Here is a 14,445-nt window from a genome sequence, read left to right as displayed (position 1 = left end):
TTTTCTTCTTTTTTAACTACATTTTCACCAGTGGTTCTCAAACTTCTTTCAGTAAAGTGCACCCTTTGGAATATGTTTTTCAGCCAAGTACTTTGTACTTTCTTGTGAAAAGCATTTTTGGTTGGGGAAAAAAAAGATCAATCTCAGCATCACTATCTGATTTATTGCCATCCAAAACAGTGCTCATCTGCAGTGTTCTTGTTTGAAACATTTGGAAATAAAAATACATATAAAATCTTAATTTGTAAACAAAGAATTTTTTTTAAAAAGCTTTGTGCATATAAAATAATCAATTTAAAGTATCCTCTTTTATAACATTACAAATTAATTCAGCTTAAATATTTGTTTGCATTTGATTATGTTACTCAATACTCAAAATACAGCAAGGGACCAAATACTTTATTTCCCAGTCTACAAGTTACGCTTATTTCACAGTTTGGCCGGTCCTGCGACTTAGATATCATAATATGTACAGAAGTTAAAGTGGGTTGTGGTTGGCTTTTATCGCAGATGAAAAAAAGTTTTTATCTAAAATAAGTAGGGATTACAGTAAATCTCTTTGTGGTTAATGATGCAATTTGCAACTACAACGATAACTACATCACATTTATGTAAAGGGATATCAATTTTGGAAATATGGGCCATTATTGTATTCAAAAATAATATACAGTTAGAAATCTCCCAGTGAATGCTTAATGTGAGCGGCGATTTGTCCACTTTGTGTGACGGTCCTTGAACGTACCTTTTCACGTTCTCACACGCTGCACAGCTAGAAATACACTTTGCTCATCTCGTTAATAACGCGTTAACTTTGACAGCCTGAATTAAAAGTGTCTTCTTCCAGAACATTCTGACATTTATTAAACAGGTACATTTTTATTTTCATATTCTTTAAAAAATGTACCGATTTCAGATTCTATAGCTTTAGTTTGAATCTTTGTTGGCGTAAACATTGTCCCCTCCCTTGTGAATTTAATGTCGTTAGGAGCGGCGTCATGACAAAAGGAAAAAACTGGCACAGATGATAGCTGCATCATAAATACGTCTAAATAAGTCTCGTGCCTCTTTGACTGATGCAACTTATGCTCTGGCACGACTTATAGTTCGGAAAATAGGATGCAGCATTGGGAAAAAAAATCATATTAGACTTCTAGTCAAAAGGTACCCCCTCTTGAGAACCAGTCTTTTGAGAACCTGATCTTACTGAATATTTCTGGGAAAAGTATATGTACCAAGATTTCCCAAATATATTCACATCACAACGCAAATTGGAAGCTTTCTGAAACACACTAATGTTCCCCAGAAATATTAAGATCAGGCATAATTAATTAGTACATGTGCAAAGTAACTTTTTTCCAGTCTTTGCCATTTGTTGTGTATTTCAAGACAGTACATACCTGTTCAACAGATCCAGATTCGCATACATTGGGCTGTGTATCTTGTCTTGCCATACACCATAACACAACATACATGCATTTATTACAATTAACCTTCATGAAAAAGCCACTTGATTAGGAAATGACTCATCGTCATAGTAACATTCATTGGGAGGCTGCTCAGAACAAATCAAACATAGCTGAATGACAGAATGAACATCGTACATAATAAGGATTTTAGTGCAAGGGGGGGTAAAACGGAAATAGCAACCCATGAGTGACCCAATTCACTGAGGTGATGCTCATTAAAGCTCTGTACACACATTGAACAGCTGAGGGTACTTGTGGAAGTAAACCCATCCTTAGGAAGAGTGTCAAGAGTGTAAATGTACGAGGCAGTAAAAGAAGAAAACCAACAGAGCTTTTTGTTTGTGGCCTGTGGTGAATGAAAAAGGTTTAGCACCATGGGGCCTCTGTTAGGTCTGGAATGTGTTGGGTGGATGGGTCACAAACCCAGAGGGGCACTGGATTTATCGCTACTTGTTCTTAAGGTTAAGGAGAAAACCTCATTCATTAATCATGGGGCCTTTATTTCAACAATGCCGAAGTCCAGTAGCTGTAGTTTTAATAGCAAAACTACTATCATCAGTGACGTATGGCGCGGTATTTGACGCATTCATATGCAGAGTTCAGTGTGGATGCATGTGTTAATCATAAGCCAGAAATTCTAAAAAGTCATTGCCAAATATGTGACTTGAAGATTTCTTGAGAGGTTATGTTTAGGTCTGTTCAACATCAGCAGAACTGGAGTTGGCTCCACTTAGTGGTTGGACTGAGCAAAGACACACTCCACACATTTACCATATGCTATCACTGCAATGCAGACTGAGTATGAATGTTCAGCTCGTGCATCTTTTTTTTCCATTCACAGAAATCGTGGCAGGCACCCGAGGATGTCAGTGGCACAATACCAAAGGAGAGAGCCTTGAAGAGTGTCAGTTTCCAGGAATCGGTCAGCATCATAACTGACGGACCGCTCATCATGGAAGTGGAGAGCCAGAAGATCCAGCATGGCTGCCTGAGCAGATCCAGTGACCAAGGCCACAGTGACAGCGAGGTGGAACAGGTACAGCATGTTGAATCTCACACAATATGAGTCATTTGTACATGCGTTTGCAACCGCTGAAATTAGGGGTGTAATGCATAATGTGTAATACGTACCTCGGCATTAAAGCCACGGTTTGGTTCATTTTATGTACAGTAAGGGAACAAAATGCAAAACAAAACTGCTTAGCTTTTGTGTTTAATGATTGTTAAAATTTGCCAACAAAAACAATGTCTACTTTAAAATAGTTGTCCCTTGCTACATCGTGGTTCAAATATTGATGTGTTGTGGTTTTTCAAAAAAATTGTCACTTTTTTTGGCGTCAGTAATGTTACGTTGATGAGATATTACCTTAGATTACATTACCTTCACACTGCATGGAGTCATGGCATGTCCGACATAAGAGTGAAAGAAAAGTTCTTACGTCACTTGGTCCTTCTTCCCGATTCCATTTCAAACACTTTAAGGTTAGAAGAAATAAATTGGAGGCTAACTGGTTTGCTCGGATGTTTATAAAAGGCGTATTCACATCTTACCAATATCAATTAGTCATATTTACTGGCTGTTGAAAAGTTACATCTGCAGCCACTGAGTATTTGCAAAAAGCTCAAAAACAAATAAAGCAAACACAGTGGGAAAAAAAAGTTGACTACAAACGAAATAAGAATCAAAACATGCATCACGTTACTAGCCTTAATACAAGGGACTGAACTACATTTGATGTAACAATGTAGCTGCTTTCAGAGCCTGCAATATATCAAAAAATGTGTGTAAAAAATGGAGTTTGTTTCCCCGCAAAAAACAGTTCATGTATCGGTTACATATTCACCGATGTTGATTAATCAGTCATACATCATAATCGGTCCAATTGCTCGGGCCGCCGCGAAATCGGTCGGGCTCTGCGGCCCCTCCCCCGAATCATAATGGCACCACCCATCTGTACAAGTAGCATGCACACAGTTTGACTGGTGCTTCACGATTTTTAACTTTTGTAGATGTACAAATACTTTTGGTGTATAATTTGAATTTGTGCAAGTCAATTTTCATACTAAAGGCAAGATACGGCCGCAGAAACTTCCCCTGGGATTAAAAAAATAGATGCTTGCAACATAAAAAGAAGCCACACAATCCCTTCTGTCAGCCTTCAATATTCTGGATGAAACATTCCAACAAATGTACAACAATTCTGAACACAATGGCATTTAAAGTGTACATGGTGGACACTGATGCTCAGCTTCAGAATAACAGGCTTCCGGCTTCGTAAGGGTCACTCATGTGGAACATCTGTTGATTGTTAATAATCCTGTCACATCTGGATATCGTCATTTTTTAGACCCCCCCACAGCATTTCATTTAAGACCAGATCATATGTGTCTTCGGATAACGACTCAGACGACGTATCGCTTGTTTCGCCAAAAAATGAAGACTCACTCGTCTCTGTGGAAGATGAATCACTTGTGGACAATGTATCGCTGCTGTCCCCCAAAAAGCTACGATACGCTTCGATAGGATTGTTCAGTTCCAGCATAGGTCCGTCTCCCGTTCCCCCGAGAACGCTGCTCCTCAAACGCTTTTCCCAATAACCGTGTTCTGGTTCCTGCTTGGTCTCTTGCTGCTTGCTTTCGGTTTGGACCTCATTGGTTAAATATTCCACCTGGTCCCAGAGGATCTTGTTTTCATTCCCCTCTGATTTCAGCTTAGCAGAAAGATCTTCTAATTTTTGACCTTGACAGCTTATTTGTTCCTTTGCCATTTTGAGCTGAACCTTCAGGTCCTTCACTTGACTCTCCAGAGATGCTCGGTCTCCCTCGCAGAAAACGCCGAGGAGCCTCTGCTTGGCCGAGTGATAGCTACCAAACGCTAATTCCCTCACTCGTGACAACATTTTTTTATCTTGCGGTAGAAGAAGCACTCACATCAGAATGCGGGAAGTAAATTGAGATTTTATGGTCTCGACTGATCATGAAGAGTCAGCCATTACTACAAAAGCGCATAACTGCTTACAGGGCTGTGATGTCATCATACAAAGGACATTCCAAACCTTTGTCGAGTCAGGCCTTAGTCCTTGGCTTCGCGAGCATCACCATGACAACCTGAAACTTGATTGCGACTAACAGTGTGTCCAACACTTGATTTCTGCCAGTCACACATGCATCACATCTGAACCATTTGGACTGCTTATCGTGGCCGATGTGCTATAAAGCATGAATGTTACAACTAGAACATAATAGTTTGAGAAATGGCATTCTACTATTCATATTCTTACCCTAAAAGGGGCGTATTATCACTCGACCGGAGTTATCTGGTTATTGTCTTGCCGCATTTCTATGACTTCTTTTTGTAGTTCCCTCCACCAGCATTTCTCTTGGGAAATCGGATAAGGCATTTCTTCAAGAAACGAATCACTTGACTCCACTGAGAACTTGCATCCTACTTGGAACTGACTGCTCTGACGCTGTTGCAGCATATTGCGGCTGTTGTCCTCCATTTTGTCGTCCTCTTCTTTCAGGATCCTCTGATGGTTTTTCATGAAGCTCTTGTTTCCTGTTTCCTCTTGTTGTTGCAGCGGTTTGGCCTCATTCTCTTTCGTTTTGCTTCCAAATTTAAACTCACTGGTCAAAAATTCCACCTGGTCCCAGAGAATCTTGTTCTCATTGCCTTCTGACTGCAGCTTGGCAGAGAGATCCGCCAATTTTTGTCCTTGACAGTTGATCTCTTCCTTTGCCAGTTGAAGTTGACTGTTCAGGTCCTTTACCTGATTCTTCAGAGCCCTTTTCTCGTCCTCAAAGAAAACATTGACAAGTTTCTGCTTTGTCTGCTTGTACGCACTAAATGCTGATTCCTTCACTTGCGACAACATATTTAATTGATGAAGTGCGCTATTGTCAGTTGCAACCACAATTACTGGAACAGTCAAACAGCTGTGAGGTCATAGTACAACGTAAAGACAATCTTTTAAGTTGGCAACCTTTGTGAAGTCAAAACTTCATTGGTCTGTAGTTTTACCACCATCATCATGACAACACTTATCACTTACGATGCATATACACCGTGCAAATTTTGCCACTTACGAGCCCGATTCCAAGTTGGCCAACTCACTTTTGAATCATGGCCAATTTGTAATCGTAACAGGCGTCCTTATGCTGCGTTCCATTTGGCCGGAAGTCGGCGGTGGGAATGATGTCATAGCTGACCTAGTGATGTTTCAGTTACAAAGTCGGAAAACAAGACGGCTACCTCCACAAAAGCTATTCTGGCGCTTAAATGAACAGCAGGGTCTAATTGTTCGTGACGGTGCGCCACTACAAAATAAAAAAAACGGCACACCTTAAAAATTAGTTATTATAAAAATGTTTGTCTGCACTTTTATTTTGATGAGCATGCATCGGAATCACAGTCTGCCTTGCTGGCACGTCCGCATGCGACTAGATACGTGACAAGTCTTATGTAGACTTTCACTTTTGTTTCTTATTAGGCGAATTAGCAATCGCCTGTTAAAATGTATACTCAATTGACGACAGCTTGTCACATGCTAAGCCTATCTATGCCAGTGTGTGTGATCGCTCACGTGTCAATCTCATTTAAATGTTGGCATTTTTGTTTACATGACTGGCAGGCGGCATCTCGCTAGCTCGTTTTTGTCGCGCTATGAGCTACGATCATCACCACAACTTAACTTTTTAAAAGTGTCACTTAACAATCTTGCTCTCTTGTTATAATTCTAATACTTATGGCTTGTCATCAAAACACTAGTTGTGTGTCCAAGTTGTGCAACAGAAACACATTGTGTGTTCAGCTTTAGACAGTGACACTATCGCAAGGGTTTCCAACAGGTAGCTCCTATGCTAGCAGTAGCTCACCAGCTAATGTTGAGTAGTTCACCAATGAATATTTGCTTCACCTGTTAGTATTTTCATAAGTGTTCTATTCAAACATGACAACTGTATTCAATGACAAATGAGCACACTGAGTGGAGATGTGCTTTGTAAATAAAGTGCAATTTAAATGTTGGCAGTGATTTCAGCAACTTTGCCATGAAATTAACAACTTTGCAGTGTTTTCGGTTCATGTTCTGCTAGTTGTTGAAAAAGTGACATAAATAAGTTAATTAATAAATAAGTCATAAAAAAATGCTATTTCTTATAAAAAGAAAAATTGCAGACACCGCAGCGGCACGATATAGTCAAGGGCAATCCGCCCTCCCATGCAGCCCACCACCATAGCTTCAAAAATCCTGAACAGGTCATGTAAACAAAAATAAAAACATGCCTGTTAGCAAATTTTGGTTTCTATCTTTGACTATGTTTTCTGTCCATAGGAGATTCGTTACCTGGACCAGGTGCTCGATGCGGCCTCGGAAACACCTACAAATGGAAACTCTTCCCCTTCTGCGTACACAACACCAGTTACCATAGATGGAAAATATTCTTTTGTGAATGTGTCCAATTCGTCCCCTGGATATCACCAGTCAATCACTGTGGAGGGGCAAAGACAAACCACCTTCGTACACCAGGACGAATCTGGTGTAAAAACCAACGGGCATGTGCCGAGGGAGGAATCTAGCCTCAGGAGCGCAAAGTTTGAGCTGAGAGCTTTTCAGGAAGACAAGCGGCCAGCAAAACTCTTTACGCCAGGAGAAGAGCAGCATGTCAGAGTGACGAGGAGACGGAATTCAGAGGAGGTAATCACACAATCTCACAGTTTAAACACGTAACACACAAACACTTGTCAAATTTATCAATAATGTCTGCAGATCTGTGCACACAGCCAAAACTGTAGAGAGCACCACAAAGCTCAGCCTAACCTGTATTTGTTGCATGGTGGAAGCTTGGAATACCATGTAGCTAGACCATTCTGAAGCTGACAATGGTCATTGTTGCATCAGTCCTCCTTCATGGTTTTTCATCCAATCCAACAGGTCCACGAGTTGGAGCGTGAGCGTCAGGAGCTGATCAGAGATCAGGCTGTGAAGAAAAACCCGGGCATTGCTCAACGTTGGTGGAACCCTCCTCAAGAGGTAGACAGCTACTGACTGATTCATTGACTGGATCTTTGATTGATTGGTCCATTCTTCCAAGGTTCCTTTGGAGCAACAGCTGGACGCAGAACAGCTGGAGTCTCTCAAAAAATACCAGGAGAGAAAACAACAGAGGCAGAATCAACCATATGCATACACGCAGGTAGGAAGATATGCATGGAAGTAAGCACTTTCCTAGGTTTATTGAATGCGAGTGGAATATTTGATCAAAACTCTCAGTGCGGCGTCACATTAAGGTTATCCTTTTGCATTTCATTTGATGGTGATTTCACTCGATTTTCAGTACTCTCCTTTGTTTTCGTGTCCCTATCCTCAATGGCAGCCCCAGGTGACTGGACCGCCCACATTGGTGACTTTTGACCCAGAGCTAATCAGGAAGGAAGACATTGTGGAAAAAAAGATTGACTTCTCATCTGCCAGGAAGCAATTCCTGCAAGGGGACGTGACCAAGAATTCCATAGCTCCTCACATATACTCCGCCAGGCCCTTCTCAAAGTCTGTACCCAGGGCCAACAATGGGAGCAACAACATTGTTACAGAAACCGGAGAGTGTCATGTGACCTGGTATGATGAAGGAGTTCCTGGAGAGTTTACCAGTGTTCGAGCTGTAATGACAAACTTAAGTGATGAAGAGGAAGGGAAGAGCCACTTCCACTCAGGCTTTCACCCAGAGGAGTCCGACTCTGGATTGGAAGAGTTATCGGTCCGCTCTCAGGACACAACAGTGTTTAGCTTGGATAGTGTTTCAGACAGCGGAGCCTCACTTCCCCCTACTCCGTTGCCGCTTACGCCGGTGTCACCACCTACCCCCCAGCCCACTACTCCAGTCAATGGGCGAGCCACTGGCAGCGGAGCTGAGGATGAGCTGGAATATCAGGCAGGAGTACTTGTCCAGAATGTCATCCAAAATGCCCTTTCGACCAACGGAGGTGACTGGCAGTTTCCGCTCTCAAATTTAGATTCTTCACAAATGAGCAGCCCTGTGTCTTCATCCTCAGCTTCAACAAGTAGCCCAGTGCCAGTATCCTCCTCCCCTCTGTCTTTTGGTGAGTCCGATCGTCTCCAGTCACCTGTGTCCTCCAGCTCTTCCAGCGCCGCTACATCTAACCCATCCCCACAGACAGACCGGCCACTAGAGGCTCAGGTTTCTTGCCAAGAGAAGCCGATAGAAATACAGGACGTTCTGCAGCAGCAACATTCACCTAATCCAACACAGCCTTCACAACCATCTCCAACTCTTTCTCAACCCATCTCTCCACCACGTAGACCCAAAGAGGGAGGACCAAGGATCAAAATCCAGTCTTCTTATACCAGAGCACTTGCTTCCTCAGCCCCGGTTTCTGCTCCAGCACCGTGCTCTGTCACAACTGCTTCTGTCCCCAGGCCGACCCCGGTCTGCCGTCCCCCTTCTCCTCCAAGCCCAGAAAAATCAGAGTTCAGCTACTTCAGTAAATATTCTGAAGCTGCTGAACTTCGTAGCACGGCAGCAGCAACGAAAGGCCCTGAGGTGGAGGTTGCAAGTGGGCCCTTCCGCCTGCGCTCCAAGAAGCAACGCACCTTGTCCATGATCGAAGAGGAGATCCGAGCAGCTCAGCAAAGAGAGGAAGAACTAAAGAAACAGAGAGAGGCTCAACCTGCTGTTGTCCCTCGTGCCGGGAACGCTACCAGCAGCAGTCAAGTTCCTGCGAGAACGGGGATGCGGAAAACCACCATAAACCCGGCAGACAAGTTGAAGAGCAACAGCCTGCCAAGTCGACTCACGCTGACAGCAAGAACAGCACCAGGTTCGTTAGCAGTATGACGTCTGGTAGAAGAGCATTGTACACACCTACAAACCTGTGGTGATTTTGTGTAGCTGGTGCACATTTTTACTTCAAAGCAGTAGTAGTAGTACTACTAAAGCCTAAGAGCGTTAGCATATAACCATGTATAGCCTATCATAACCACACAACTCCACATTGTCAGTTGCTTCTCTGAGACTGCTGTTGTGTATGTCCACGCACGACTGACATTTACGCGAACTACCAGACAGCGGTGAGTGAAAGCCATGAACGCTGATCATTGTCGAAAGACATTTTTACGAAGTTTAACTTTGAATTGTGTCAGATATAGACCTTTTATGTGTTGAAGTTGTTCTTTAAAAGCACTACTCGTAATATCTGCTAGCTGGTGGTGGTGTTCTTATGTTTTTGGTTGAAAAAGTAAGTGTAGTTTGGAGCCTAAAAGGGACAGCACCTTCAAGAGAACCCCATTGTTTTGTTGACCAACTCTTACAGGATGCTTGGTGTAGTATTTCTGGTTTTATATGTGTAATGGATGTCAAGTAGGTTGGTAAAAGCCACGCACTGCCTGACACCTTAAGAGTCGTGCTGGACATTGAGTTGACAATCCCAAATTTTAGCTCAAGGGCTAGCGCTCTTTGCTCTCATTCTGCGGACCCTGGTTTGAAACCAGGTGGAATGCGGGGCTGACTTAACCAAGTGGGTTACATATGGACTACTTAATGGCTAATTAAAACTCAGGTCCGGTTTTACGTTTTTCAGAATTTTGGGTAATTGCTGGCCAAATCAGCTGTGGAAAGTAAGTGTACAAGAACGACTGGTTGTGTTCGAATTAATTAAACCCACGCTGTATTTACTTATATTGCGGTGTAGGAAAGATCGAGAAGGTTCGACCTGCTCCGCCTGTCTCGCCATCGCCTTCAGAAGGAGCCCTGTCTGACGCCGGCAGTGAGGACTCTGGAGGATCACGGCCCAAAAACTTCATGCAGACACTCATGGAAGACTATGAGACACATAAGGTGAAGAGGAGGGAGAAAATGGAGGACAACAGTGTAAGTATTCATAGCACATATTTATATACAGTATTTATATGCAAAGCCAGGCCCACGATAAAGGAAGGCTTGTTTTCTTGTAGAAAGATTAATATTCATAAGTGGAGAACATGAATGTCCAACAACTATGTTTACACTGTGATTATTGTAGTTATGCTTGGTCCTAGAAATGTATTTATAATGAGCAACATCAGGCAGGAACAGGCTAGAGGCTAAAATATATGCTTTCAGGGCTGTGTTGGGCTTTGCCATTTCACTGGCTTCACTTTCATTTCCAGTCAGCAAATAATTTAGCAAACAAATGGAAAAATTCCAGTCTTAAAGCAGGAAATGAAAGTAAAAGTCACACAAAGCGGATTTCTGTCCTCACTCTCTCATAAATGTGCAGTCCTGTTCCTTTGTCTAGATAGATACTGCATATAAAGTTGCTGTTGATCATTGTTGTCTATGATTACATCACATGTCTTGACTATGTGTACTGTTGCTTCTCTCCTGCTGGTCGCTCAGTATGCCCGTTTGTTGCTGGCTAATGAGGTAACCACTGAGGTACCTGACGCCCCCTCCTCCGACCCCAAACCTGCTCACTTTTGTTTACCACCTTTAATAGCAGACCTGGGTCAGACTGAAATGGATGCATTGTAATGTTTATTTGGAGGGTTCCCAATAGAATTTACATCATACAAACGAGTGCAGCAGCGATGTGTTGTAGGGTTACTTGAAAATAAAAGTCATATTATTATTTGCAGTATAATTTCCATAACCCTGCAACCTTAGCCACTTTCAAATGATGGAAACGTATATATGTAGCATTTCAGCATAGCCGCATTCAAACATGGGTTAGCTTATTTACAACTAAATTCTTCTGAAAACTGTATTTTAAATGCATTGCGTATCTTTAAAGATGAGTTTTGCCATTTATGTTGATTCACTTTGATGAGAGTGAAGTAAGAGAAACTGATGTCTGATCCCAGGTCTGTGTGTGGTCTCACTGCTGTTACACCGTATACGACTCTGTGGTGTTAATGCTGCATGTGCTTGTCCATGGATTTGGTATGACCTTTGGCTTACCCCAACCCATCATGCACAGAAGAATATCCTACTTCCCTTGTTGATGTTGAATGCAAAAAAAAAACACCAATCATAAAGCAAAGTTTAGGAGAAAATCAGCTTTTATGACAGTTATTAATCGATAATTTGATGTTGTAGAATAGGATTCCTGCACAGTTGTTTGTTTTCGCTGGTGCACGTGTGTGTAATTGCATGCGTGTGCTAAGTAAGGGAAGGTGATTGGACGAGACAGCGAAAACGGTAAATATTCTGAAGCTGCTGAACTTCGTAGCACGGCAGCAGCAACGAAAGGCCCTGAGGTGGAGGTTGCAAATGGGCCCTTCCGCCTGCACAACACACAACAGTCTTGAGATCAGCAGGTCATGCCTGGAACACTTTTTTTTTTTTTTCTTGTCACTGTGTCCCTAATAGCCCTTCATAGTTTGTATTTATACTGTCAAATGTTAAACCAGTGATGTGAATGGATTTTATTTTGAAATTGACAGGTGTTGGAGGCCACCCGGGTCACCAGGAGGAAAAGTGACATGGCCCTGAAATGGGAAGCCGGTATCTATGCCAATGAGGACGGAGAAGAGGAAGAAGAGGAGGAGGAGGAGGAGGAAGAGGAGTAAAAATAGAATGGCGATGATGACAGGCAGAGAGGAAGTAGTATTTATCATACTATCAGTGTTCTACAGATCACATGACCCCTCTGGTCCGACCAGTGGCGCTCAACAAGGAAGTGTAATGTGTGATATTTGAACTTGGATTCTGAAGGTGTAAACGGCATGTAGTGAGTATGCGAGGCAAACGGTAGGTGATGCAAGGCGCAGCTGAAGGAATTGCAAAGTATTCTTAGGATGTTTTAGAAGCTTGGATTGTATAGGTTTTCATTTGAGGAGTCGCCGCCAATCATCCTCGGAGTGAGTCTGGCTTGTTACTGAGGCCTCATGCGCTCATCATTGCACAAACTACAGGCAGGTTGGTGTCTTTTCCCAGGATTCCTCCTGTTTTCGTCTCTTTGCCTTAGACTCTTGGATGCATGACGTGTATGATGATGTATTTAATCTCCTAGCCTGCATCTGTAAACGCAGAGACAAGTAGAAAGGTTTGTCAGTGATCACAATTACTTGGTGTGTCATGTGTTTGTGCAGGGGGCGATATACAGTATATATATATATATATATATATATATATATATATATATATATATATATATATATATATATATATATATATATATATATATATTCTAAAATGATCTGTCTTTTGTAAGTAGTTGTATTCTACTGAGGTAGGACTGTATTTGACATATGCACATGTATTCCAGTGTATCTAATATTTTGTGACTATCGTGTGATGACAACAAAGGACTTTTGAAAAAGTTGGGAGAGAACCAGTTTGCCTATTTAAGACAAAACGGCCGCATTTTCCGGACCTTAAGTCGCATCCGACAAAAAATGCGTCATGAAGGGGAAGAAATCAAGACCAAGAAGAGACGTTTAATTCAAAAAATCACAACAGCAGACAGGACAACAGGCTGAATAGGTGCCCGGTATGTTGACATAACCCATTAAGAGTTATTCAAGATCATATCTGGGAGGCTAAATTAACATAAGCCAGCAAGTCACCGGTAAGCAGGTTCACCAAGCTCCCGATTTCATTGTACATCACTGAACACAGATAGCCTACAGCACCCTCTTGTGGCTGCCAACGGTAATGTTCACAGCTTGGTTCATGGCCGTCAGTATGAATGAACATTTTAAAGCATGTTAATTTACATATATATATATTTGATATTTAAGTTGCAGGACCAGTCAAACTATGAAAAAAAGTGCGACATATAGTCCGGCAAATATGGTATTCAGTTTTATTCCTTTTTTTTCACTGGATGTGGGAGTGTATAACCAGATTGACATCCAAAGTAGGAAACAAAGAGCACAAGGAATGAGTCTGAATTAAGCGTGTTTATACTTTAGTGTGGCTCCAGATTCTAAACCACTTTAACTGAAAAGTAGCAGGATTATTCTACTCTTCGGTCTTTCTTTTTTTTTTTTTCTTTTTTTTTTCCCAGCATGCGAATGTCAGGAGGATGGTGAAACTGAAACCAAAGGTCACCATTTCCGTCTTGCCAGTGTGTCTTGTCCAAGTGTCCTTCAGCTTGACACTGACCTGTCTGCTCCAAGGTCTCGCTCGACTAAACCCTCAATGACATGCAATGCAAACACAGCCTGAGGTAAAACACACAAGCCCTGATTGTATTTGTTAAAATTCACTCAGCATTTTTTTTTAAATCTTGTTTTGTCTGAAATAAGTCCTCATTCACAGAATCCCCATGATTGTTTATCTACACATTTAATAATATATAAAATGGCTAGTATTTAAATCACAAGTGTCGCTTCTGTTGTGAAATGTTCATGCCATTTGACGCAGGTACAGTGATGACACAAAGCCAGTGTGAAAGGACACGGCAAATACTGGGACATTTGTTTTTATGACTGAGCTGATGTGGGATATTGTAGTTTTCTATCTTAAAGAACTCCACAGGATGACTCATTGCCACTGAATGGTAGTTTCAGTGAATTATTTCCGACGCCCGCTGAGCAACTAAATCTTCTGCCCCTGTTTGTTGCCTCTGAAGCGTCCCGTTGTCAAACGACACAAACTGTCCACGATTCTGCTCTTGAGTTTTCATTGACGATATGATGTTGCTTGAATTCCTGATGCAGAGATGATTTATTTATCATTTGAAACGCAGGTAGCTTGGTTCCCCTGCCGACCTGCGCTTCAGTGTGTGATGATGATGATGATGATGCAATCTTATGATACCAATGATATATAACCTCTGTCCTTATGTTAACCACTTGTATGTTCATATTGTGCTCCAATATAGCACTTGTACGGCTCAGTTATTCGCTTGTTATACATATTATAAATATTTTCTCATTAAATACAAAAACCTGAAAAAATGAGTGGTTTATTTGTGTCATGAATTCTTAAGCAATTTTATTCCAAAACACATTTGTGATAGAAGTATATTTCCCTA

At 41.8% G+C, this 14,445-nt stretch overlaps 1 protein-coding gene across 6 annotated transcripts in view; it reads left to right on the top strand.

Annotated features, from left to right (window-relative positions):
* LOC129170251 (A-kinase anchor protein 2) overlaps positions 1–14,386 on the top strand; it is a 90,574-nt gene extending 76,188 nt beyond the window's left edge. For 3 of the 6 annotated variants that reach the window (XM_054757599.1, XM_054757600.1, XM_054757601.1), the window contains 8 exons: positions 2,308–2,502; positions 6,800–7,162; positions 7,400–7,498; positions 7,560–7,661; positions 7,842–9,303; positions 10,174–10,352; positions 10,860–10,898; positions 11,906–14,385. In XM_054757599.1, the coding sequence (XP_054613574.1) occupies positions 2,308–2,502; positions 6,800–7,162; positions 7,400–7,498; positions 7,560–7,661; positions 7,842–9,303; positions 10,174–10,352; positions 10,860–10,898; positions 11,906–12,031 (2,565 nt within the window). In that variant the 3' untranslated portion in view covers positions 12,032–14,385. Of the gene's footprint in view, positions 1–2,307; positions 2,503–6,799; positions 7,163–7,399; positions 7,499–7,559; positions 7,662–7,841; positions 9,304–10,173; positions 10,353–10,859; positions 10,899–11,905 lie in introns of all 6 variants that reach the window. The other 3 variants (XM_054757597.1, XM_054757596.1, XM_054757598.1) reach the window with 3 other exon arrangements.
* The last annotated feature ends 59 nt before the right edge of the window (positions 14,387–14,445 follow it).

This window comes from Dunckerocampus dactyliophorus, chromosome 17 (genome assembly GCF_027744805.1).
Source record: "Dunckerocampus dactyliophorus isolate RoL2022-P2 chromosome 17, RoL_Ddac_1.1, whole genome shotgun sequence".
Classification (NCBI taxonomy): domain Eukaryota; kingdom Metazoa; phylum Chordata; class Actinopteri; order Syngnathiformes; family Syngnathidae; genus Dunckerocampus; species Dunckerocampus dactyliophorus.
The sequence above is the reverse complement of the archived record's forward strand: the minus strand, read 5'-3'. Positions and strand labels throughout refer to the sequence as shown.